Genomic DNA, 26,738 nt, shown 5'->3' with positions numbered 1-26,738 from the left:
GAAGTGTAGAAAAGGTTTTTGCAAATTCTAGCTTTGTCAGCTTCTCACTTTTTCTATAATCTTTCATTAAATTGGTCGTTATCTTTTGTTGCTTTACCGCGTTGTTTATACTAACAATATTTACTAAAAATGTCTCCATATTTCACTGAACTATGGATATTTGATGAAAGATTTGTGAAGAAGCTGAACTCAACATGAAGCATATAATAAGAATTGTTCTTGTGTGTTTTTAACATGTTCTTCTAGAATTATTTTCGTGTGATGAGGGACATGCATATAAAGAAAATTAAGATTAAAAACGGAGTTTCTGAATATTTCTTTATTCAAATATTGGGGAATCGGGAGAGGACGAAAAAATACCAGATCTTATTTGTGGCGTAGAAAATACGCCGGGCGGGATTTAAGCTCCATTCTGATGCATCGACTGTCACGATGAATGGATCCATTAACCTGTCAGTATTACTGGAGATTTTAAAACAACTCCTGCCGCTCTGCAGAAACTATGTCCCAGAAAACAACACAGGTCTTTTGATGTGGGCTGAAAACGGCATTAACATAATTAATAGACTCCTCGGAACATTTTTACAGGAAACAAAAAGATGACATGAGTGAGAATATTAAATTTTTGACAGCAATTGAACAGAGAAAAGTGCGACTTCCACAGGCAGGAGATGTGATTGTCCTCTGAGATCCTGGTTGGTGGGAAAATGCTACGTTACAATAGACACTGTCTCTTGACCAGAATCATCTGACTTTTTTGTGCTTTTTAACTCAAATCACTTTTAATATTTTCCAATAAATATCTAATAAAATATGTCTTGAGTCAAATAAACTGTAAACTCTAGTGCTGAAGAAATCATTTCCCAAATCAATGGCAGACTCTTTCAGTAATTTGGATGTTATTTCTGTCGGTCAAGCATTGGGTCTGGTATCTTCATGTTCTCTTCTGTCACAGAAACCCCCGTTTTCTCTCATCACCAAGCAGACTGAGCTCAGATTGGCTATCTGGGTCAGTGATTCTAGCAGGACCAGTGGGTTAGGGCTAGCTGCTGCTGCTGCTGCTGCTGCTGCTGCTGCTGCTGCTGCTGCTGCTGCTGCTGCAGCTGCTGCAGCTGCTGTTGCTGCTGCTGCTGCTGCTGCTCTCATTTTCATGGTTTTGTTGAGTTTGCCTTATATTCTTGGTATTTTTCTAACCCTTGTTGTTCCTGTAATATTAGGACTGAAACCTTTTCCTGTTTAAATCAGTTGGAGGGAGTTTATCTCCACCCAGCTCACTACCATGCATGCCTTTAGCCTCATGGTCAGATGGAAGTCACCTTTGAGCTGTTTCTGGTTTGACGTTTTTCTGGCTCATCAGAAACATTTCCTGTCTGCCAACACGGCTCCAGTTCTGTGCCGGGTAATGGCTCTTCTCCTGACGCGAGTCATCCAGGGTTGGAGGGCGGAGCTTGTTGAGAACGCACACTGTCATGACATCATCCGCAGAGCTTTGGTCTCCGAGTTAACAGTTCCCATTTGCTCTCCGCTTTTGCCCCTGCCACCCCCTCTGAGGGGTTGTGAGATGACTGTCCATGGAGGTGAGCTCATCACCTGTAGGCGGGGCTGAGGCTGTCATGATAGAATAACAGGCTGGAGATGCAGAGTGGGAGCTATGATTGGGGGGGGGGGGAAACCTTTCATTGGCTCTTCACCCCAGGAACTAAAACCCTTAAAGTTCATCATCTTTTGATCTATTTTCAAACAATCCCAGTGGTCTTGTAATTAGGATTATGCCAGTTTTTTTTTCTCTGTGCTGTTTTTTAGGACATAGATCAACACCCCTTCCCCTCCTGGTTACTGAGAGTTCTCTGTTTACATGCTCTCCTGCTAGTTTACAGCCCTTTGTGAGCGTGTGGCCCGCCCAGCATATTTTCTACCTCACAAATAGCTTTTTCGTACAGCAGTTTTTTCGTCTGCTCCTGATTTACAACAATTCAAGTAAAGAAGGACTCAGAAATCCAATTTGAGCTTAATTTTCTTTACATATGTCCTTCATCATGAGGAAAATGCTACAGGAACATGTTAGAAACACCAAAAACACAATGTGCATCAGAACTGATGCACATTGTGTTTCTGATGTTTGATTCCTGGAAATGTTCCAAAATAAGAGCAGGAATCTTTTCAAAGGAAACTTGCTTACTGTCTCGTTTAAAGCTTCAAGCATTAATCCTGATCAGGGACATGCACAGGATTTTAGAGGGACGGGGGCTCAGAGTCAGAAAAGGGCAGCAAAAACACATTTTTTTGTCCCGTAGACCAGTGGTCTTCAACCCCGGGCCGCAGGCAGAAAACAAATGCATATGTTCACTTCGATAATTTCCGTTTTTGTTTTTTTTCTCGATACTGACAGAAGTTTTATTTTGGAAAACTACCGGATTCTGTTCACCACGTCAGTCTGTCTTAAACAGTCATGTGACTTTAAACAGCTGCTCAGAATGCAACGTTAGTAAGTCAAAGCTAAAAACAATAAAACCTATTTGGAAAGTTTCTTCGGGGAGAAAAGAATCAGTGAGGAACCTGAAGAAGAGTTTTCGACTTCACAGAAACATAAAGCTGCTGTTTCCAGACAAAACCAGGAGTTTTCCTCCAAACACGGATTTATTGAGTCAGTTGTTCTCACGGACCAGAAGCTGCGGCGATCAGGTCTCAAATGTTTCACACAGGGAGATAAGAAAATTGCAAACATTTATGTTTATATTATATTTAGAAAATACCAGTTTTACGATGGTTGTCTCATTTTATTTGGCTTTATTTATTCATCACGCCTTAGTCGGACGTGGTTAAAGTTAGCGTCCGGTTTTTAGCATCCACTTTGACGTCTTCATCTTCGTCACAAAGTCTAAGTTTAAACCAGCAGCAAACATTTGACAGAATGAAGATTCAGTCAAAAAAAAGTTGTCGACCTGAAGATGTTTCTGATCTGAGGAAACTTGTAAAAAGGGAGATTAATGGGAAATTAGGAATCTGTTAAGAAACTTTAGCACAGAAAATGTTCACCTGTTAAAAAGAAATACTCAATGAATCAGGATTTCTGTAAAAACAAAATGTGAATAATTTTTTTGCTTTGAAAGTTGATCTGAGACTTGGTTGAGTTCTTAGTGTTATAATAATATTCTATGAAAGAAAAAGAAACTGTAAAGTTGCTTTTATTGAATTTTTACAAATCAGAAACAACTTCTACAAATCAACAAGTTTCCTTCACCGAATCCTCGTCATCTGCACACAAAAACGACAACAACCTACGAATGTTTTATTTTGAAACTAAATCTCTTGTAGCATTTTAATGTGAAAAATAGGGTTTTTCAGAAACCAGAAGCTAAAAATGATCAAAGGCAAACTTCTGCTTCGTTCAGATTTAGATGTATTTATTTTGTTTCCAGTTTTCCTGCATTTTGGTTCTGCATTTTGGTGTGACTCTGCTTCTATGTTGGGATTCACAGCTGATCCTCCAAACACAGACTTTTGTTGTGATTAGAAAGATTTGAATTCAGAAAATTGTGAAACTAAGTGAGTTTAGGAAGGCATCTTTAATCAGAAAATGTTACGTTAAACAATTTAGTGTCAGATCTGTTGCGAGGAAGCTATGAACTCGCCATAGATACTTTTCATTTATTTTGAAAATCCCCCAGTGTTTTATTTTGAAGCTTCCTGTCTGTGCTATCTGCTCTGTGTGGAACTGATGTTCAGACGTCTGGCAAAACTAAAAAGGGACTCCTTGTCCAACAGAGAGCATTTTTCTAAATATGAACCATATTTAAGCTCGTTAAATCAGTGGACGGTGACTAGTTAGACCAGAACTCTCAGATTCACATCGTCTCCTTACTGCCCCTCGCCAGATCTCAGTGGGGCAGCAGTTTCTCTCGCCGCCCCTGGCCGCCCCTAACTCTTTCTGGCGGCTGAGTCCAAGCGGAGCCGCAACGACAGAAGCGGCAGATCAGAACTCTGTATTACTAGAAAATGGGTTTGATAGAATATCCGGGGGATTTTATAGCCACACTTTTTCTTGTATCTCTAACAGAAATGTATTATTGTTAATAAAATAATAAAGAAAATAACAGAGGGCACTGGGAAAAAAGGGCAGGTGCTCAAGCACCCCCTAGGGTGGTATGAGTGCTCGTGGTTTCATCCCAGAGTTCCTCCTAACATCTTGCCAGTGGATATTTGCCTTAAGACTGTAAACTTCAGCCAGTCCTGGAGTCAGAATGGGTTCCCTGCAGATACCACTGGCTGACTAGAAGCTGCTGTTCTGTTCATCCAAAGGTGCCGGTGTGTTGGGAAGCTTCCAGATTTGAATGACTGGAGAAATAAAGGCCTGACGAAGAACCCCAAACAGGCTTTCTGCTCTGCACCACGTCAGCCAGTAAAAGCTCAGAAACTCCCCCCGTCCTGCCTGAGACCAATGAGGAAGGCTTTCATACAGGCCACGCCCACTGCAGGGAAGAAAAGGATTGACATGTGGGTAATCCAGCCGCACGGGAGCAGTGTAATGTGGCCGAGGCAGCAGGAACTCCGACTGCTTTGGCCTACCTGATAGGAGCTGTCACACTGCAGCACACTGAGGTCAGTGGACTATCTGCTGCCTCTGGTGCTCAATGCATCAAAAACAAGGAAGTCAGTGTAGTTTTATTATCCCAAACGGTATCAAGTTAGCTTTGAGTGAGTCAAAAAGTGCAGACTGGGAGGAAGAAGTCTACTGGAGGGATGACAGTGGGATGAAACTGGATTGCTTTTTCAGAATGTGAAGATACGTGTGTTTATAGTGGGGGGCTAGTTTTAGTCAACAGGGCCTAAACGTTCCACAGCTGTGGATCCTGCAGAACCTTTTAGGGGCGGCCGTGGTGCAGTGGCAGCCCGTCGACCTCTGATCGCAAGATTGCAGGTTTGATTCCCAGCATGTGTTGAAGCATCTTTGGGTACGACACTGAACCCCACCCTGCCTCTGGTGGAAGGTTGGCGCCAGTGTTTGGCAGCGCAGCCCCCACCAGTGTGTAAATGGGACTGAAGAGCCTAAGGCCTTCCAGGAAGGTAGAAAAACGCCAAACGAGTAGACGCCATTTACCATTTTAGAGAGACGCGGATCAAACGTAAAGTTTAAAAAACATGAAGCTAAAACTGGTTGTGGTTTGTTATAAATGTTGACTTTAAGCTGGTTGTGATGAGGTCAAATCTTCTGGACTCGCTGATGCTTGTTTTTATCGTTAGAACAGAATTTGAGTGACTGCATCCATTAGAGGTTAAAGTGTTAAACATGTGTTTAGTCATTAATGCTCTCATGAAACTACATGACCTTTGTGTGATTTTTGCTGCTTGGTGGAGGGCACTCCTGTGTTGCCACGTTACCATGGAAACTCAAGCATCAGCCTCAGACACGGATATTTTTATCATTTGCCGGTCGGTCAGTGCAGCGATGTATTCGTTTCTCACTCATCTGGTGTTCAGTGTCCAAACCACTGAGATAAAGAGGTTTGGTTTTTTTTTAAAAGGTTTTCCAATGTTCCAACCTCAATAATGATGAATTAAAAGAGGAAATTCTCAGATGAAGCCTAACTAAACGCTTACCAGAAGACCAGATGCGTTTGTGAATTCCCCTAATGTCTCATTGTTGGGACCAAACTCTTAGCTTGTCCTGTCAAATTCATTTAGGGGTTTTCTGTTTGTGGAGGTTTCATCTTTTTAGCAATTGATCACATTTGTATCCTAAAACTAATCTTTGAATGCTTAGAGCTCTGATTTGTGAAGAAGTGCTTCACAAACTAATTCAGAGTCCCACTGTAAATGGAACTTAGCTGTGAGGCTGTCTGAACTCCGGTTGATTGAACCGGTTATGAAATAGTTATGTGGAACAACAGCTCAGAAAGGATGTAAATGTGGATCTCCATGGGATCAGTCCTTATTCCTTGTTGTCACCCTTTTAATGTCTGGGGGGGGCCTAGAGGAGCATAACATCAAAGTAAGGTTTTCTATGTTATCTTAAATTAATAACAAAACATCTAAAGATTGTCTCCATAAAAAAATAACACATTTATTTACAAATGAATAAATACCAAACAACAATAACTTAAAATGTGGAGCAAAAAGGCTTCAGGGTGGACCAAGGCCAAAATAACAAACATAACCCCACCTAACTGAAATCTGAAATCTTACCTGCAAATGAAAAGGGAAAACTCTAACCACCCTAGACTAACACAAACAAGAGAAAACATGTGAAAGAAAATGGCAGTTCACCCCTACAGCGTCACTTAAACATCACCACAAACAAAAGACTACATAAAGTGTTCACAGGTGAACACAAAAACTACAAAGTACAACACAAACTATAAAACAGGTGGAGAAGAGCCACCGGCTGCCGTGGAGACAGGTTGGAGAAAAGCTTCTTCTCCCAAGCTGGAAGTCCACATGGTGCTTGTAACCCTTGTGCTATCCTAAGCACTTGAACATTAGGAGTTGGGTCATCTAGACCCACTAGACCAGGGGTCGGGAACCTATGGCTCGCGAGCCATATATGGCTCTTTTGATGGTCACATGTGGCTCGCAGACAAATCTTTAATTATACTTTTTTTTTTCTTTCATTAGACCAGTCCTTCTCGGGCGCAATGCGATGCCAGAGGCGCGCAGTAGTAGCGGTGCTTAGAGAGAAAACTATCAGTTTACTGTTATCTATTATTTCACAGAGTTTGTACCAGCTGAAAACCTGTGAATTGCCGTGCCTAAAACTGCGCGCTCTCGTCTCTGAGAAAGAGCGCGCAGATGCGGGGACGGGGTGTGTGAGGGAGAAAGCAGAGGGTGGGGCTGAGGTGTTGTGGGGACAGGCAGCAGGTGAATCGCGCAGGGATTGTAAAAACGTAAAACCCGCTGCCCGTCACTCACTGCAGCGTGTGAGTGTGTGTTTGGCTCCGCGTCTGCATGTGATCAGTCTGCCTCACATCTACAGAACATTCAGACCTACGATGACGTTTAAAGTCTCAACGCCTGAACGAAGCAGAAACTCACCACGTATCAACCAGACTAGACCATCAGCAAAACTACCACGAGAAATACTCATCATTTATTAGCAACAGAATAACAATGTTATTAAAAGAATCCACAGACTTATTGTACTTTAAAAATGTTGAATTTACATCAAATGCACACATTCATTTGTATATTTAGTTTTAAACATATTGTCGCGGACTGAGTTTAACTTGGCTGTCGGGCCGCGTTAAAAGTTCTGGGGTTCATTGAAGGCATCAAGCAGAGATCTGATTGGCTCTCTGTTCTGTCGCTCAGCCTGTTGTTAGGTAGTTTGGACCAATGGGGTTCAGCTGTGGGCCGAATAAGGAAAATGGGAGGGGCTGGAGCGGGAGCAGGGGAATATATAGTTGGGAGAAGCGCTCTCGTGTCGGCGGGAGAGATTGAGGAGTTGCTGAATTAATTGTACGGCGTTTGTTGTGGTCTGCAGTAACCAGAATAAAGAACCTTAAGAGAGGTTAAGTCTCCGTGCCTCAGTGTGGGAAAAGGACACTACATTATTGTATGGCTCTTTCGAAATTACATTTCAAAATATGTGGCATTTATGGCTCTCTTGGCCAAAAAGGTTCCCGACCCCTGCACTAGACAGAGTGCCAAACCTTTTGTGATCTTCACTGGTGTACATGTACATTACATGAAATCCTCTTCACCTTTATCCACCTCTGTCATGGTAGGGAGAACACATCCATGTAAGGATTGGGTCATCTGGACCCCATAGGATAGCACAAGGGTTAAAGGCTGCCGCCATCAGTTTGGGTCCAATGGGAGTCACACCCTTTCCAGAACCACACCAGAAAGTAATCAGAGACACACAAAGATCCACAAAAACAAAGTCCTCCTCTGATACGGAAATGATATACACCGATGTTTTTTAACCAGTGTACCGTGGAATATTACCCATTTACTGATCTAAAAACATTTCCATCTACAGGATATCAGCTCTGTGTTCATCCAAACAGGCCCTGATGAAACACTGAGTAGTTAGGAATATGAAAGACCATAAAATACTTTTTTCTTTCTGTTTATTTGATTCTATTAAAGACACTTTGATAAGAATGACGGTACCGCGATTTAGCCGTAGCTTCAGCTGTTTGCGGAAAAGTCCCGCCCCTTTAACTGTCTCCACCAATCATTCTTGGAGGCTTAATCACACGTCATCAGTCTGACCAATCAGAAGTGGTTAAAGTCTTCTATTCCTTCTTCTGGTTCTGCTCATAAAGTCTCTCAGTTCCAACAAAAATAGCAGCTAAAGCTCGTCTTTAGCGGTGTAGCTTTCCACAGAATCCTGTGTCAGACCGTGGAACAAGTGAACAAAACAATGAAGCTCAGAGACGCGAGTCTTTCTTCCATCTGCGGCTATCGCACTGCATCTCCCATGATGCTTTAGGTTAAAGTGACAGCATCTCAGTGTACAATGAGTCTTCCCTGTTAAACGTCTTGAAACCACAACGAGCACACATCAAACTGTTTTTAAATCTTCTTGATGAAATCAGAGGTCAACAGTTTAGTTCTCCTTCAAGTTGGGGTTTTCATTAAACAGCCAAACATCCCAGAGTTTGTTAATAAAGATAAGATAAAGATACTTTATTGATCCCAGCTTGGGAAATTCAGTTGTTGCAGCGTCGGCGTTAGGCTCAAGATACAAACTTACACACAATAGATGACAGAGAACCAGAACAATCAATCGGAAAGAAACATCAGTGAATTAGAACAATCAGATTGCATGCCACATCAGGAGAGAGAAAATAGACGGACCATAAATGAGTTTATCTATTGCACATGGATGACAAGTTATTGGAGAAGGAGCTCCTCTGACCGTCCAGTACAGGATGGAGAGGATGCTCAGGATTATCCATGATGGATACCAGTTTATTTAAAGTCCTCTTCTCCATCACAGATTCAAATGTGTCCATTTTACAACCAATTACAGAGCCAGCTCTTCGGATCAGTTTGTTCAGTCTATTACTGTCCCTAGCCGATATGCTGCCCCCCCAGCAGACCACAGAGAAGAACAGAGTGCTGGCCACAACAGACTGGTAGAATATTTCAAGCATCTTGCTGCACACGTTGAAGGACCTTAGCCTCCTCAGGAAATGGAGTCTGCTGCTGGCCTTCTTATACACAGCAGTGCTGTTGCTCTTCCAGCTCAGTCTGTTGTCGATGGTTACTCCCAAGTACTTGTACTCCTCTACCTCTGCCACATCTCTGCCAAGGATGTTGAGAGGCTGGGAAGCTGGTGGTTTCTTCCTGAAGTCCATCACCATCTATCGTTCCATCGTTCCAAGTCATCTTTCTAATTGAAACACTTTAATAACGTCTGGATTATTTTATGTGTTAAACTTAAGAAGAAGTAATAACAACATTTAAGAAACAGGATTGAGGTGAAGTGGCCAACAGACACAATTAAACTAGATTCAAACCATTTAATTATCTAAAAAGAAATAAAGCATTTTTGTTAAAGTTTTCAAAGACTTCATCTTTGATTAAGACAAAAGAAAGCTTCAAACTTCACATAACACTTCTAAATTTTCACTTTTTGTTCAGCTACAGAAAACGTAAATATAATGTTTGTCTTTTTTTGTGTAAATTTCATCAAACATATTGTAATCATAATTGTTTAAAAATTAAAGTTGCCTTTACACCAACATTGAAATAAGTAAATAAAAATACTTATTTAGAAAGAAAATATTTGTTTTTTTTGTGAGGTTACATAAAATTGCATGTTAATAAACTGGAGGGAAAACAACTACCAGGGTAAAATGTCAAATAATTTAGTTAAAAATTATTACTGAAAACTAACTTAACGTTTATTACAACTTTTATAAAAAAAAACTGCTGAAACATCCGGCAAACAGCCGTAACACTCCTGACAGTCTGACAATGCTCTGCATTGCTAATTTTATGAATATTATTTTGAATTACATATGCATCCTTACCTTTTGCTTTTTGTAAATAGTATTTGCTTACATTTTAGGTAAAAGTTTAACCCGATACAGCCACACAAATGAAGAGTGTTATCTACATATTGACATATAAAACCATACTGGACGATAAAGCTAAAAAAACACATTGTTGTGCTCTTTCAAGCTCCCTTTTAGACCTCACAGAGACTACAGTCGGCAGGCCACACGTTGGCTTTGCTCCATTCTGATGCATCCATTTGTAGACAAATAAGTCCATGTTTGATTTCCTCGTCCGAGCTAGCATCGGGGTTAAAACTGTAGGGCTGGGTGCATTTTTGTTGCACCTGTAATGTTAGGCTGGTGTTGTGAGGGGCTGTAGGCTAGTGGGAAGGAGTGTAAACAGTGGGACAATGCCCAGAACTCAGAGGTGAATTTCTAATGAACTACTGCCGCTCTGCAGGAACTATGTCCTAGAAAACAACACAGGTTTCGTGGTTTTCAACAGAAATAGAACAGTTTCACATATTTAAGCAGCTTAATTGTACTTAAAGATATTTGTAAATAGTTTTTTTATTATTCATTAATTTTTTCTTAAATTATAAGGAGTTGGATGTTTATAGGATATTGTTGATGTCAGAAGATAGCTTCATCTTCTTGAAAAAGACTTCTGTCATGTGGGGTTCTGCTGCACAATTGTTTGATGGGTTGTGTGAACTAAAGAAAGAAATACACAAAACCAGGAATAAAAGATCTAAAGCTGAATCATGTCTGGGAGAAATATCAGCAATAATAATAGCATTGATAAATCTGTCAGTAGAAATAGTAAAACATGTACCCACTAGGCACGGACACATTACATATCATGGCTAAATCAAAGCTTAAAGCTATTGACGTACACATGAATCCACAGAGATCTATTGCACATTGGCGTTTGGATCTCTAGCAGACAACTTTCTCACAGCTAATCATGTTGCTGTCCCATCATGCCTTGCACAATGTAAACAAGCCATTTGGGTTGGTTCTTCCCAAGATGTCTGTTATTAGACATCTATGTCTGTTAATAGACATCAATTGTAAATGTCTGAGACATCTGGACGTCTCAGACAACTGTTATTTGTTATTCTGTTAGATATCTACCAATAGTGTTCTACATATAGAGGTCTCCTACACATCTTCCTGTAGACATCTAATCTAATTACATTTTCTAGATATAAATTAGAACAGCCAAGTCAAACATGTTTCTGTCATTGTTATTTTGGTGTGCCGTCAATCTTTTTCTCCTTTTATTATCAAATATAAACATGACAACATTGTTGTTGAATCCACTTCTTTTTCCTAATCTATACAGTTCTATACTTTAAGAACTTTGTGTCATGATTCCCGGAACGTGGCGGACCCAGGTGCTGAAACCCAGAAACAAGACTGGCAAGTAGCAGGTAGGAAGAGTTTAATTAGATTCCTCTCCAAGAAGTTTCTGCTTGAGATGGCGATGGTTCAGAGATGGCTGTGGCGTGTGGCGAGGGTGGAGGAGTTAGTGGATCAGCGATGACCGAGACGTCTGCCGTATTCCAAGGGTTTTGGTTGTAGAGGGTCCACCTGATGTCACTCGTGATGAGATTTTCCTGTAGCAGGAGAACAATGTTAGGGCAAGAACGAGGGCAGGGTAACAGCAGAGCAAAGCTAGACGTGAGACCAGGGTAGTCACCATAGAGGGCAACGATCTGGCGTTGAATGATGGGTTGAGTCTCCTTTTAAACAGCAGGGCTGATGAGGTTGAGTGGCAACAGCTGGAGGTGGTTGGGAGTGGAACTGAGATGGAGGGGGAGGAGACTGACCAGACCATGACACTTTGCCTCTGAACAGCAACTAGACTCTGTTGTGCAGCAGAAGATCAGAAAATGTGCTTCAAGCGCATTCTGACAATAGATCAAACCTTTTACCGTCCTTTTGTTCAGTTATATGACAGGTTAAAAATCTAAACAGAAATCCATTTGTTGGATTGTTGTTTTGATGCAAGTTTCTGAGATCTTTAGCCCAGATAAATGTCAGTAGAATTCTTTGCTATTTCTTGGAATGTAGCACTTTGTGATCATTAGTGTCCTGTGAACAAAAGGGCTGCACTGTGGTGTAGTGGGTTGTACAGTGAGAAGAACCTGGTTCAAATCCCAGCTGGAACTGTTCTATGTGAGGTTTGCATGTTCTTCTGCTTCCTCCCACATGTTTCATAGGTTAACTGATGTCTGTAAATTACTCCTGCGTGTTCGTGTGGCCCTGCAACAAACTGGTCCCCTGATTCAATGATAGCTGGATTGGAACCAGCAAACCTGTGACCCCAAAAGGGATTCAGTGGGTTCTGAAGATGAAGGAATGGATGTTAAATTGCAGTTGTAATTTTTTTACCAATAAAAGTATAGAAGAAATCCAAAAATATCCCAAGATTAGATGACTACACGTAGATGTGTAGCAGACCTCCATAAAATAATTAATAATTAAAAATAATTTTTACTTTATTGATCCCACAATGGGGAAATTCTTTCTCCGCATTTGACCCATCCCCTGGGGGGAGCGGTGAGCTGCAGGCTTGTCGCGCTCGTGCATATGTCATTTGGAACACTATTGGTAGACATTTAATAGAGTAACACAATATAGAGTTGTCAGAGAAGTCCTGTAAACATCTACAGTAGATGTATCTAATGGACATCAGTGCATAGTGGGCATAGGTGATCTCTCTTTGTCCAATTCAGACACCAAGTTTAATTTTTTGTGATTGTGAAATACTGTATATACAGAATTCGTGCATATTCTTTCTGATATTCCGCTACTAACATGTATCCATTATTTGTAGCTCTAACATAATCCAGTGTAGGCCCTACTTTGGCAGCAGAAGGACTGTTCGTCATTGATTCACATGTGGTGTTCCCAGCAGGTCAGCAGAAGGAGCGCTGTGCTGTTGCTATGCAGAATTCAGCGGGCTCTCAAACACACCGCAGCCACGCTCTGCTCCACAGGGGCTGCGTGTGATGAGATTTAAATTAATTCTGCGTCAATCCAAAATTCTGCCTCCATCTTCCTCCTGCTGGGACAGGAGCTGCATTTGTGGCGGTGTTCCTGCTCACCCACACCAGTATGACAGACGCATTGTTCTCACCTCTGGTGGGACTGATTAATGGATTAGGAAAGTCGAGGGAGGGAAGATAGTAAAGAATGCAAAGCAACAAAAACTTCTTGCTTCAGTGAGCAGATTTCTGGAGTAGTAAGACTGTAAAGTGACGTCACTTTAGGCTCGGTGTGGGTGCAGCTCGTGGTCTGTGCTGCTTATTTTTGGAGCCGTGGTGAGATCGACTGTTCTCTTCTTCCTGTACGACTCCAGCAGCATTTTTTTTCCTACAAGGACTCGAGTTCACACTTATTTTTTTATGTTTTAGCCTTATTTGAAGTTCTGGCACAAGATGCTCACAAATAACTGCATCCCACCTTGTTTTATTCACTCACTATTGTTCATGTCGTCATGCAGCGATACAAGTTTAGCCTAAGTGCATCTTTTTTTGTTACAACTCTAGCTTTCATCTGCCCTATCAAAGACGCCTCGTTTTGAGGTTGCATGCTGACATCTCTGACTCATCTGCACTGCCTTGTTCACTGCGGTTTGAAGAAACCTCCTTTCTGAACCCCATCATATTTCTGACACGTCCCGTCATCCGTCCGTCCTTTCGCGTCCCAGTCGAATGCAGCTATCGATCACAACCATATTCCCCTTGATTGGGCCAGACTGCAGCCTAAGCTTATTACTGCCAAGGCTAATAAACGTAACCTCTGCACCGTGTCTTCATGCTAAAGTTTTCAGAAAAGGGGGGTCCACTGTTGCAGTGCAGTGATCCTCCAGCTAGATCGATAACTGGAAAGCAGATACAGGCGTGTGGCCAGGCAAGATGAAGCCGAGGAGGATTCATACAAGTTTAATGATCCTTTAGGCTGGGGTCCAGATCCCACTGGAAACTTAGCGACTGATTGGCTCAGACAAACGGATGGAGCAGGCTGACCTGACCAAACACCCACTCTGATGGATGAACATCCTCTTTTGGGTGTTTTTAACATGTTCTTGTGACATTTTTTCTAAAAATGGAGGACATATATAAAGAAAATTAAGCTTAAAATAGCGTCACTGAGTATTTCTTCATTCACATTGTTGTGAATCAGGAGCAGATGAAAAAATACTGTTTGAAAAAGAGAGTTTTTGTGAGGTAGAAACTAAGATGGGCGGGCCACTAGAGTCCTTCTGTAGTCCTTTCTGTTGTAGACCAATAGATCCATGTACGTCTACGGTTTCCTGGTTTTTCCCATCATTGTATTCCACAGAGCTCAGGTTGTGTTAGCAGACAGAGGACAGTCATGTTTAGAGCGTGGGGGTGGCTCCATGTGTGCAGTGTTCATTCTTTTTTAACTAGTTGAACAGAACCTTTAGAACGCACTTAACCTTCCTGCCTCTAAATAATCTGAATAATCTCTTCTACAATCTGCTCTGTGATGAAGAGGATTTCCTAAAGCAAAGATCCTGATTACATTTTATAAAATGTGTTCAGTTTTTAATGTTTTTATAGGCCAAACAGGGGACGTACAGCCTCTGCCACAGGCTTGAAAACAGGACTGACTTCGTCCGGCTCTGTTGCTATAGTGATGCCATGGAAATGAGGATGCCTTTCTAATGACGCCTAAGTCGCTGTTTTAAGGAGTTGACACATCTTGAGACAGTGAATCGAGCCGCACACGACAAGATCTGGGTTTCAAAGGTCAGAGTGTCGTTTACTTTTCAAACAGAAGGGCGAGATGACACGCAGGAGCTGAAAATACTCAAAATAAAAGAAATGATATGTCTGTCAGGGGTGGGGTTTTTTTTCTTCATTCAATGTTCAAAGAATATTTACTTAAGTTTCCTCTTCAGAGTGATTTTAAGGGTGGAAACTCACTTAAAGAGAGTTTCTATGGATTTTTCTACTTGCTAAATGATAACCTGTTCCGATCACTTGGAAGAGATTCAAACCAGTAATTAATGGGCATTTGTACCACTTTTTTAAGTCTAGTAGCAGTTTTGATTGGTAATCTAAACTGCTGTCGGTCATTCTTATCCTAATTGTAACCAGCAGACATGTATAGTTAAAAGTCTTTATTGTGACTTTATCTAATGACTGTTTGAAGGATGAAACAAAACTTTTCAAAATTAAGGTCTGATTTAATTCAACACTTGATTACTGTATTTTTTATAGTTCTCTTCTCGTCTGTGTAGCAAAAGACAAAAAAAGAAACATTTAATGCAACAAATAAATAGAGATTTTCAAATATATAACCTCAATGATAATCTGACCTTTTTTTTAAATGTATTCAGTTTGTAATATTGGCTAAATATTAGATAAAAATGTGGTTAATACCCTAACTGGTATTTTCCTCTTAAACTTTATTTATAAAGTTTGTGAGTTCAGATAATAATCTTGGTGTTTGCAACTGAAATAGTAAATGAGTGAACTTTATCTACAATGTTTATAGCAATAACAGTCAATGACACATCTTTACATCAGAGTGCTGTTGTGTGACACCAAGACTCTCTGGTGTTAGTGGAAAGCCAAAGAAACATCTCTATGAGGTTGTGGTTAGTCAAATCATATTGTATAATTTTTTTAACGAATTTATTTGTGTAATGAAGCAGTATTTAGCTAAATGTTTAGCTCCTATAAACAAGCATTGTTGTCCTCACAGACTCGTTACTTCTCCTTTATCCTCCACTCGTTACCCATATTAATCATAAAAGACAGCGGCCTACACTCCTTAAACCGTCAGACTGCAAAGACCAAAGAGCTGTCAAAGGACACCAGGGACAAGACCTGCTTACCTATTGCAGATTCAGTCATCCCAGTCTGGTGCAGGTCAACAAGACCACACCTCCCTTGCTCAGTCAGCCTCCGCTAGCCCCACCCCCTTTTTGTTGAACCTTTTTTTTTAAATCTGGCCTGAGAGTGGAGTCAGCCTCCAACTGCCCTGATGTTTTACCTTTTAAAAATCCTATGATGCGATTTGGTGTATTTTGTTTTTTTTTACATTCTGACTCTCAGTTGAAATGTTTTAATAGTCGACATAACAGACCAAACAGTGATTCCCACATACTTTTCCTGTCACCTTAAGGTAGTACAGCTGGATTTTCTAATGTAAAGAAGGAGAATCTGTATTTCTTTATTACTTCATGTTTTTCCAACCTTTCTTGAAAATTCCAGCACTGATATTAACATTTCTGATTTTTTTAGAATCAGAAATTCTTGAACGCGTGTTCAGCCTGTGGTGTTCACACTGGACAAGCAGGGAGGGGCTTCTTCTTCTTTTTTCTATTGTTTACTAGCGCATGTCCGCCCCTTACAGTTGGAAGAGGTTTGATGCAAAGTGTTGATGCGGTTTAAATCTCGCCAATCTTGCTTCCGGCTTTTCTTTCCTGGCTCTTTTCTGATATATAAAAGACTCTGTTTCATATAACTCTGGCCGGGCACACGCCGCAATCATTATTCCCCCCTCCTTAATCAATTTTCAAACGGTTAGCACTCCCGTGAATTAAAAAGGACCCCACCCATACCTCACTACCAGATCCAAGTCCCTGATTGGTCAAATTTCCACCTGGCTTAGAGCCCAAAAACGGTCATAAAAACGTACATAGCTATGCGTGAACAAGTTTTAAAAGTGGAAGCCTGAAACTCGCGTCTACATAGACTTTTCAGTGGAAGTGATGACTGAAACATGCATTGCTGAGTTTGGTGTACACGTAGCTTCAAAGCATAGACATATCAGTAAATGAACAGATCAATTCTGGCGTCATCCTTTGACACTGCCCTACTTGAAGCCTAAATTGTCAGCTCACGGCACCGCCATATTGGCTGGAGTTAAGTCCGCCTAACCCAGCCATACCAAGTACGGGGAAAAGAGTTAGGACCGGATGAAGTCGTTTTTTTCCTCTTTTGTTTTTGTCCACGCCCACAGTTTACACAAGTCCATGTGCCCTCCATGCTAACGTTAACCGCTTTAGCTAAATTCTCCAGCAAGCCAACATGGACGAGTTGATCCTGAAGCTAAAACGGAGGAAATTAGCTAAACAGCTCTGTTCCCAGAATCCACTGCAATCATCAACTGTCAATCATAAAACCACACACTTTCATTAAGCTAAAGTAGATGGTGGTGTAAAAAAATAAATTAAATTCACTTTCCCCAGACTTGTCATGAATCAAAATGCAGCCATCAATGACATTAAAGGTTGAAGCACCAGGCATTAAAGGGTTTTCTCAGGGGTGAAAAGGATGATTTTAACGTGGTAGTCCATGCAAAAATGCTCACTCCTAGCACAGCCTCTCTGTTTTTTTGCGGTTCTGCAGCGTTTTGTTACTTCCTGGTTGGCGTCACCCCCCGCCTGCTAGAGTAGATGCTTGACAGCTGTAGGTTTTCATCCTGGCTCCTCTGTTCTTCCTGCAGGCGAAGCCCCGTCATGAAGTTACAGGAAGTCTGCTGGTGGTGGAGCTGACGCTCGGTGAGCCCAGCTTAAGCCACTAATCATTACCAATTCTTTAGACTTTGTGCTCCTGAGTCCAATTCCAGAAAGTACCACTCAATCTCAGTAGTCCTGCTGCTTGGGACTCTGAGCCTCATTTACCACATCCCTGGCCACGTACGAGTCTCAACCAAGGCCAGCGGTCCACCAGGACGCAGCCAGGATCTGCAACCATCATGTCTAGTAGGCGAAAAGCCTCCACCCCCTGTATGGTCCGACCAGAGCAAACCATGGTGGAGCTGGATGATGAGGAGAAGGAGTCCCACCACATGGATGTTCAGGCAAGACACACAAACATGGCATTAGTTATGGCATTGGTTAACTTCATGAACATTATTAAATCAGAATGAACGTTTGTGGGTTTTAAAAAAAACTAAAAAGAGTTTCTGAAAGTTTCGGCACCTCCTTTTTTTAAATAAGTTGTCTCCTTTTCTTCTATTAGACAACAACAGAGAAACACACTGAGGAGGGGCTCATCAGTGCACCACCCAGTACAGATGGAGAGTCGTCCATGGATGTAGACCTAAACGCCAAGGTCTCAGAGACCAACAAATCTTCAGACAAACCTACAGCAGAACCCCCCAAACCTCCACGCAAGCAGCAGGGCGGCTACGAGTGCAAATACTGCACCTTCTCCACCCAGAATCTCAACACCTTCAAAGAACACGTGGACTCCAACCATCCGAATGTCATCCTCAACCCACTGTACCTCTGTGCCGTCTGCAACTTCAACACGAAGAAGTTTGACACCCTGACGGAACACAACGAGAGGCGCCATCCCGGGGAGAGCAACTTCAAGTTCAAACGCATCAAGAAGAACAATCAGACGATCTTGGAACAGACGATAGAAGGCTGCAGCAACACCGTCATTTACAACGCCGCCAACAAACTGGTGATGGCGCCGCAGAGCAAAGCCAGCACAGTCAAAGCTAACAATGCGAAGGTCACGTCATCAGATGACAAACAGACGGAACCTCGGCTGGGGAACGCCACCCCAGATCTGGCCAAGAAAGCCATCACAGCGCTCAACGTGAACGGCACCGTCATCATCCCAGAGTCCACTCTGCTCAAAGCGGGCGGCCTTTCTCACATCATGCCTTCTTTACAGCAGCCTCTCAACTACACCCAGGTAAGATCGGGATTCACGGATCATCAGCACACGTTTGAGATCAAACTCAAGTGTGACAAATATTTACATTTATTGAAGACAAAAATAACAAATCAGAACTCAACAAGTCAAATCAGCACAAAGTATGAATCTACACCAGACCGAGGGTTCATTTATTTCACCTAAGCTTATTGAATAAAGTCCTAAAATTAGTTAAAGAAAACCTTCAGCTTGTATCTGTCCAGCAGTGTGGTTCATCCATAACCATTAGGATAAACCATTATTACCTCCAGACCAGATCAGCTTTAGGCCTGAACCTGTTTGTTGGGTCTACCTTTCCTGGTGAATCACACGACCCCTGAGCCCAGAATCCCGTCAGTACACATGAACTGTAGAAAGACAACCAGCACTGTTATTCTAGATACACACTTTACAGTTCCTGAACCGAACAGCTGGTGACATTTAACAAGCTCATAGAAGAGCTGCTGAAAGGACACAGCCTCTGCATCCACCTGCATCCATCTGCTGACATGCATCAGCATGCCAACAGATGGATGCAGGTGGATGCAGAGGCTGCACAAACGCTTTATGCTTTAGCCAGTGTGGGGGCACTGAAGGACAACGGGAATGGGGCTTCGATGTCTTCTTTATCGTCATGGTCGTCTGCTTCACGTCTTGGTCGGTTGTGACATTAGCGAACCCTGACCTTTCCAAACAAAACAAACAATGGATTCAAGAGGAAGCTCTTTGATTTCTGAACTAAAGCTTGTTTTCAATTGAGACTAAATGGACCTGAATTATGTCAGTGCTTTAAAAGATCTAGAGGATAGTTGAGGACAAGCTGGCTATTCCAAAACCCTTCACTAACTGCAAATATGTCTGGATTGTGGCTAGACTCTGTCGTCAAGCAAATGTTTCTGTTGTATGTTTGTCTGGCCTCATAATGTTCAATTTGATGTCAGGGCTGTTGTTTTTTGATTGACAGGTGACAATTAAGTCTTCTTTAAACAAATGTTTTTTTTTACTGCACATACTCAAAAATGAACATGTAAAACTGTCTTTAAACACATTAGAAGATCACACGGCCATATCTAGCATATACGTGTTGCCAAATGGTTGTTCACCGCTCAGCCACAGCCAATCGGCTTTCACTGATTCACACAGGTGGTTTGGCACCTTTTCAGTCTAGAATCAGAGATCAAAGCTTCAAAATGACCCTAAAAAGTGGCACAGCTAACAAGTTTTATGTTTTGAATTGAAAATGTGAAAAAATGTATGACAAATGTTTTCCATTTCAGGTCCCGAAGATCGCAGTGCCCCTCAACACAACCAAGTACAACCCCTCCCTCGACGATAACCTGACGCTCATCTCCTCATTCAACAAGTTTCCGTACCCCACCCAGGCGGAGCTGTCCTGGCTCACAGCAGCGTCTAAGCACCCGGAGGAGCAGATCAAAGTTTGGTTCACCACACAGCGGCTCAAGCAGGGCATCAGCTGGTCTCCTGAGGAGGTGCTGTGAGCCTGCATGCACAGATTCTGTCATAGATTTGCAGTTTAAGTAGAATACTTCTGTTCAGTGATGAGTAGAGATTTCACTCAGACACTGAAATGCTTCATCCTCACAGCTGGTTCCCATTCATGTCAGAATAACCTGAAATCTCTGGTCCAGCTCTGTCACGATGCCTGCTTCCTGTCTTTTTGTGCAAAGAAAAGCAAATTACTTTGCACTAACGCAACCAACACTCATGTATTATGGTTCCTCTTGTCCCAGGTGGAAGAGGCCAGAAAGAAAATGTTCAACGGTACCATCTCCACCGGGCCTCAGACACTGACCGTGGTCGCCTCCCAGATCAGCTCCCGCTCAAGCCCCGCCCAGCCTGTGCACAGTACCGCCTCCAAGCCCCTGCAGCAGACTGCAGCTTCTGTCCTTCAGTCCCTCCCCTGTCAGCTTCTGGGCCAAAGCAGCCTTGTGCTGACCCCCGTCGCCAACGGTTCCACCGTCACTTGTGCTCCTCTGGCCCTCACAGTTGCTACCCAGGTACAGAAACCCAGCTAGACTCTGGGCACCTGGAGGTTAAGAGGATCTCTGAAGGCTGGTTTGGGCTCGTTTTGTCTGCAGGTGGCACAGTCACTCAAGCGGCCCCTGGCCTGTCCCGTCATCACCACAGAGAGCAAAAGGCCCTCCATCATTCAGACCGTCTCCGCCTCCTCCCGGCCGGCGTCCTCCAAAGTGCTGAGCTTCACCGTGGACCCCAACAAGACAGCGGAGCAGCTGTCGGTGCTGAGGTCCAGCTACACTCAGTGCCCGTTCCCCGAGGAAGATGAGGTAAGGATATGAGAGTGCAATCACATCACAACATCCGTGCTTCCGCACAGGTTAGTGCTGCTGCTTGTTTGTTCATCACCATAGATGTTTGTATTTGACGTTATGATGTGACAGATCTACCGGCTGATCGAGACCACTGGCCTGTCCAGAGGGGAGATAAAGAAGTGGTTCAGCGAACAGAGGCTCCTCAATCTCAAAAGTAGGAGGAAAAACTTCTGAGAAGTTACCAAAAAGAACAGAAATGTGACTCTTTCAGTCATGAATGTGTATTCCCTGCAGACATACCCACTCCACCCGTGCTGGTGAAAGCGGAGGCAGCGCCGCTCGGTAAAGACGTTCCAGTCAAGAAAGCGGTTCCTCATAAGTTTCCCCTGCTGGAGAGGGTGAAGGGGAAGACGTCTGAGCAGCTGAAGGCGCTGGAGGAGAGCTTCCAAAGGAGCTGCTCTCCGTCAGAGGCAGAGCTGGGTATGAAGTTCAGTCCTCAGGGTCCCCCCCCATTACAGTCACAGGAGCTGCGGTTCTATGTGCTCAATGTCTTTGATCGGATCAAAGATCGGATTAGAATTGGACAGTGTACAAAAACCCTTTTTCTGATTACATATGCCACACTTTAGATCAGAATAAATCCTTTTGATGCGCAGGACTGTCTAAACGACCGGAAACAATATTGAGTTCTGTTGTAAACAAACAAGCTGGAGCACAGAGCAAGGCGATCTTCATTTATCCCTGCAGGGATTATTTTATGAGCAGATGGCTTCATTCTCAGATTTTGGTGTTCTTGTCAGTGTCGGACTCGGGTGTGTGTGTGTGTGTTTTCTTGTTTCTGTTACTCCGGAGACGCTCCACGCTGCTTACGGTGGTGCAAACAGCAGAAATGTTTTTAATGAGCCCTTTCAGAAGCCTGAGGAGAGGCGCTTCTTTCAAAAGTAGAACGCCTCCACAAAGAGCGAACGCGGCTCATCCCATCTTCCAAACTGTCGTCCGCTGCAGGCCAGTTGGCTCAGGAGACCAGGCTGTCCAAGACGGAGGTGGACTGCTGGTTTTCGGAGCGCAGGGCGCTGAGGGACAACATGGAGAAGGTTTTACTCACCATGGCCTCTAAGAACACGGAGGACAGGTCTGAGCGGCAGGGAGGAGCGCTGCTCAACGGGACCCCCCACCGAGAGCACAACGGGAAGCCCCTGCACTGCTCTCTGTTCCCCCTCTCCTCCTCCTCCCCCCCTGCGCTCGCCGCTTCCTCCCCTCAGCCGCCCACCCTCTCCTCTTCAACGTCGCCCCCTGTGCTCACGTCGTCCCGCTCGTCTCCTCATCCCCCCCCGGCGGCAGCCTCTTTGAGCCCCACAGTCATCTCCACAGACTCGCTGGCTCTGCTCAGAGAGGTAAGTAGAGAGGAATCCTGACTTCCTTCATGCTGAGGATGGCGTTCAGCCGTCAAACCGAAGGTTTTCTTCCTCCTGTCTTTAGCACCAACGTACTGCAGCCTCCTAAACGATGCCCAGCTTTTTGAAATGTACCAACATCCGTCTGAAGGACAGCTGTACTTATGCAAGTGTTTTCCCAAAACCTCAATCTAGTTTTGTTCTTGACCAAAACTCACCTCCAGTACAGAGCTGTGCTACTGAAGAGAGGCAGCATTGAGTAAATGTGAATAGGATGATAAAAATGTGAAAAACTTGCATTATTTTAAAACGAGTCTTTATATTTCTCAAATGTTGAACGGAAAGTCCCTATTATGAGACAGAACTTCTGAATCATTTTCCACATTGATGCTTTTAAAGACACGCTCTGATGAAAGTTCTGTAGCATTTTCTGATGATGGAGGACACAAATATATTGAAAATTAGGCTTAAAATTGCCTTTCTGACTATTTCTTTGTTTGAATTGTTGTGAATCAGGACCAGACGAAAATGATGTTTGAAAAAGATCATGTTTGTTATTTAGATCAGTGGTCCCCAACCCCCCGGCGCGGTCCGTGGGTCATTTGGTACAGAAAGAATAAATGACTTACATTAATTCCTTTTTATTTATTTCAGAATTTGAAAGATGTTTTATTTTGAAAATTGCCAGATTCTCATCCGTCTATGTCTCTTGACGCAGGCCAATTGGCTCTTCTCGGTCACGTGATAAGTTACCGCTAAAATAAAACCCAGGAGCTAGCAAAATGAATAAAAACCAAAAGTCTTTGGAAAGTTTCTTTGCCAAGGGGAAAAGGCCCAGCCAGGAGACAGAAGAGGAGCCTTCCACTTCCAAAAAAGAAAGCTACATTTAATAGACAGTACATTATTTTAACACAGTGAGTGTAGGAAGGGGAGAGGATGATGACACCTGTGCCATGTACAATGTCATGACTGTCAAAATAAAAGCTCAGGGTTCGTCTTGTAATGTCTCTGTTCCTCTTTCACCGTAACGTTGCTGCAATAAACGTTCGCCAGATAGAATGTGAGATGTAGTCCGTGAAAACGTGCAATGACGTCTAATGAGCGTAAAAAAGGTTGGGGAGCTCTGATCTGGAACACGCTGGGCGGCCCACAAACTCCTGGCTCTGCTCCATTCTGATGGCTCCACCTGTAGACGACCAGATCCACCTACGTCATGGTTTTCCTGGTCTGAGCTGGAATCTGGATCAAAACTCTACAGCTGGATCGCTCAGATATTGCTCACTATGCCGTAGTGGATCACTATGTAGGACGCGAAGGGGATGGGGGGGTGGGGTTGCTCCGCGCCAACAGTCTCGCCCGAAATTTAGAGGTATTTTAATGAACTGCTGCTCTGCAGAAACTATGTCCTAGAAAATGACACATTTGGCTGAAAACGGCATCATCATAATGAAAAGACCTCTGGGGAGGATCTTACAGTAGATCAAAAGGATCAGCTGACAGTGAGTGGAAAAGCAGCTCCTGTTTAACTCTGACAGACTTTTCCTGGTTCAGAATATATCATGGAACCTCAGCAGCACCTCATGGTAACATTGCAGAGATGTGCGGTTCACTCCATCTTTTCCTACAGACGTTCTGCCGGACCCAGTGGCCAACTCCTGAGGAGTACAGCCAGCTGGAGGCTCAGACCAGCCTGGGACGCACTGACATCGTCCGCTGGTTCAAGGAGCACCGCTCGGCCCTGAAGAACGGCGAAATTCTGGACTGGATGGAAGGTTTCCAGCAGGCGGGGACACAGCCAGCAAAACAAAACGGCCAGAGTTCTGAGAAGCAGCTGAGCGCGCCTGTGGAAGGCGGTGTTGGGAAGGGTGAGTTCAGGAGAGAAGATGGAGACGGTTCTGGTTCACTGAAGATCTGATGTCCTTCTGTCGTCCCCACAGCCTCATCTGTAGAGGAAGAAGCTGACGGGAAGGAAGCACAAACGGAGAGCTCCAGGCTGTTCCAGCAGGACAAACTTCAGTGGTTAACTGACAGACTCGCTGAGGGAGTGGCCGGCCTGAGCCGGGCCGGGCAAGACCACACCGGCACAAGTCCTGAAAACAAAGACAAGTGAGTTGAGAGAGAGGAAAGAATGCTTTTATTTGAGTAGAAATCACAAACCAAGGCTCAGAGTGCTGAAGGTTTGTCTTTTGGTTTCCAGGTGGGTGAAGGTCACTGTGGCTGTCGGAGAGGAGACCGCCGGAGGAGTGGAGCAACAGAAACCTGCAACGGTCACAGAAGCTGTGGCCTTGGAGCAACCTGGGCAGGTCACGGGCTGACGGTGTGTTCAAGCGTTTTCACGCTTTCCTGAACAAAGACGAGGGGAACATGAAGTTAGAAGCTACATGCACACTGGGCAAGAATGCAGGTTTACCCATTAACACTGATCGATCAGCGAGGAGCTTCTTCTTCTTTTTCTACTTTTTACGGTGGAAATCCTGTGAATCTCGCTCCAGGCTTTTTCTGTCACAGCTTTATTCCGATAAATGAAAGACTTGGTGTCAGAGAATTCCCCCCGGGCACACCACAATTATTCATTTCTCCTCCATGATCAATTTTCAAACGGTTGGCACTTCTGTGAATTAAAAGGGACGCCATCCATACGTCACTACCTAATTCCCGTCCCTGATTGGTCAAAGTCCAACCTAACTGATGTTTTATAGTAAATGCCCAAAACTCGCATTTACACAGGTTTGCTGCAAGTGGCTGCTTTGCTTTGTGAATGTAGCTTTAGGAACCGAAGCTGCTGCCGTCAGGAAGCAGTTCTCCTCTCAAAGGCTCAGATTGCTGCTCAGATTCCCAAAAAGCTAAGTGGCGATGCTGCAGCTGCCGCCTCCAGCTGCTCCGGACGTCGTTAGGGAAACAATTAGCTCTGCTCCTCCAAAGCGATGGCACGGGAACGCCATCATTAGCAGGGAAACCTGGACTGAGCCTCATCCGAGTCAGGCGATGCCAGACGGCAAATAAAAAATGGTAAGAAACAGAGAAGATTTGTCAGAAAAGAATGACTTTCTTGTCTTTTCAGGTGCAAAACCTGTTGATTTCATCTGTGAGGCGACCAAGTCCAGAAGCTGTGATGCCAGGAAGCAGTGAAGTGGTGACTCGAGGAGGAGGAGTGCCAAAGTGGAACTGTGTATTATTTTTACCTTAGTACTTTTTTTTCTTAAAGAAAGGCCCCTGTACATATTTAGTCTGTGGAACTAAAAGATTTGTACAATTTTGTTTCTGGAAAAGCGAGTTTTGTTAAGTTTTATTCTGAATGTTTGCTCTGAACCTGGAATGTTTTTTTTCCTTTTCTTTCAAGATGTTTTATAGTAAATTTGCTTCAAATCTTTTTATTTTTTGAAAATCCTTTGACTCGTTGTGAGGAGACTCTGAAGGCACTTGCATCTTTCTCTGTTAGAGATCGTTTTGCTCTCTCTATCAAACGCCATCATAATGAAGGGACTGAAGTGTGGCGGGAGGGGGTAGAAGTGCATTGTGGGCCACGCCTGACGGCGCTGAGCACATGCTCTGTATGCTTTTTTTTTTTTTTTTTTGCTGCTCTAGGATCAGAATGTTTTCTGAAGGGAAAAGGGTGAAGGGTCTGTTGGATCACACCACGCTGCCTTTCCTGTTCATGCCTGACGCTCCTGCAGGAGGCAGAGCCATGTACTTTAGCTTCCCCCGCCTCGCCTCTAATCTTTCTCGGCTGAATTTCCCACAAGGCTGTTGGAGAAACCATCGGAAGCATGTCAAAAACAGGTGTCTGAACTTTGACCTCTCTGGATTCAGAGTGGACTCTTGAATGTGCAGACACACAGACTGACGATCACAGCAGAAAACCAGAATGTCCACGTCCTCCAGCTGCATGTCCGTCAGCTCATTTTTAGAAAAGGATTGAAAGGGATGCCTTTGTTTTTAGTTTCCTCTGCCAGGTCCTTTTGGGCGTGGCGTTGAAGCGGACATTTCCGTTTGGAGCCGGAGTAAAGCTGCGTGCCGCTGCTCTCATTCTGTTTAAGCAGATATCCAGGACGCTGCACAGAATATCAGATGCTTTTTTTTCAGGCTTGCTGCAGGTCAATAAAAAAACAATGAACTCCCAGACTTTTTGTGGTCTTTCTGGCAGAAAGAAATGAGACATATTTGCTACTAAAGGAGTCAGTTAAACGGAATTTAGAATTTATTTGCTTTATTTATTTATTTATTAATTTTTGTTTATTTCAGAGATACACTTTGAAATGACAAAGTATTCCATTTAGATACAAATAATTTTTACACTTTTCCCAGCTGAGAACCTTAAAGACGCACTCCACTGGAAATCATATTTCTGATGTTGTTCACATGCTCTTGTAGCGTTTTTCTGATGGAGACCATTTAGGAACA

At 43.4% G+C, this 26,738-nt stretch overlaps 1 protein-coding gene across 3 annotated transcripts in view; it reads left to right on the top strand.

Moving 5' to 3' along the window:
- zhx2 (zinc fingers and homeoboxes 2) overlaps positions 1–26,459 on the top strand; it is a 30,495-nt gene extending 4,036 nt beyond the window's left edge. For all 3 annotated transcript variants that reach the window (XM_020701844.2, XM_011473319.3, XM_020701845.2), the window contains exons 2-13: positions 17,448–17,804; positions 17,966–18,652; positions 19,930–20,142; positions 20,404–20,670; positions 20,752–20,958; positions 21,073–21,157; positions 21,238–21,423; positions 21,949–22,337; positions 23,965–24,202; positions 24,275–24,443; positions 24,535–24,654; positions 25,399–26,459. In XM_020701844.2, the coding sequence (XP_020557503.1) occupies positions 17,700–17,804; positions 17,966–18,652; positions 19,930–20,142; positions 20,404–20,670; positions 20,752–20,958; positions 21,073–21,157; positions 21,238–21,423; positions 21,949–22,337; positions 23,965–24,202; positions 24,275–24,443; positions 24,535–24,652 (2,664 nt within the window). In that variant the 5' untranslated portion in view covers positions 17,448–17,699 and the 3' untranslated portion in view covers positions 24,653–24,654; positions 25,399–26,459. The remainder of the gene's footprint in view (positions 1–17,447; positions 17,805–17,965; positions 18,653–19,929; positions 20,143–20,403; positions 20,671–20,751; positions 20,959–21,072; positions 21,158–21,237; positions 21,424–21,948; positions 22,338–23,964; positions 24,203–24,274; positions 24,444–24,534; positions 24,655–25,398) is intronic.
- The last annotated feature ends 279 nt before the right edge of the window (positions 26,460–26,738 follow it).

This window comes from Oryzias latipes, chromosome 16 (genome assembly GCF_002234675.1).
Source record: "Oryzias latipes chromosome 16, ASM223467v1".
Lineage (NCBI taxonomy): Eukaryota > Metazoa > Chordata > Actinopteri > Beloniformes > Adrianichthyidae > Oryzias > Oryzias latipes.
The sequence above is the reverse complement of the archived record's forward strand: the minus strand, read 5'-3'. Positions and strand labels throughout refer to the sequence as shown.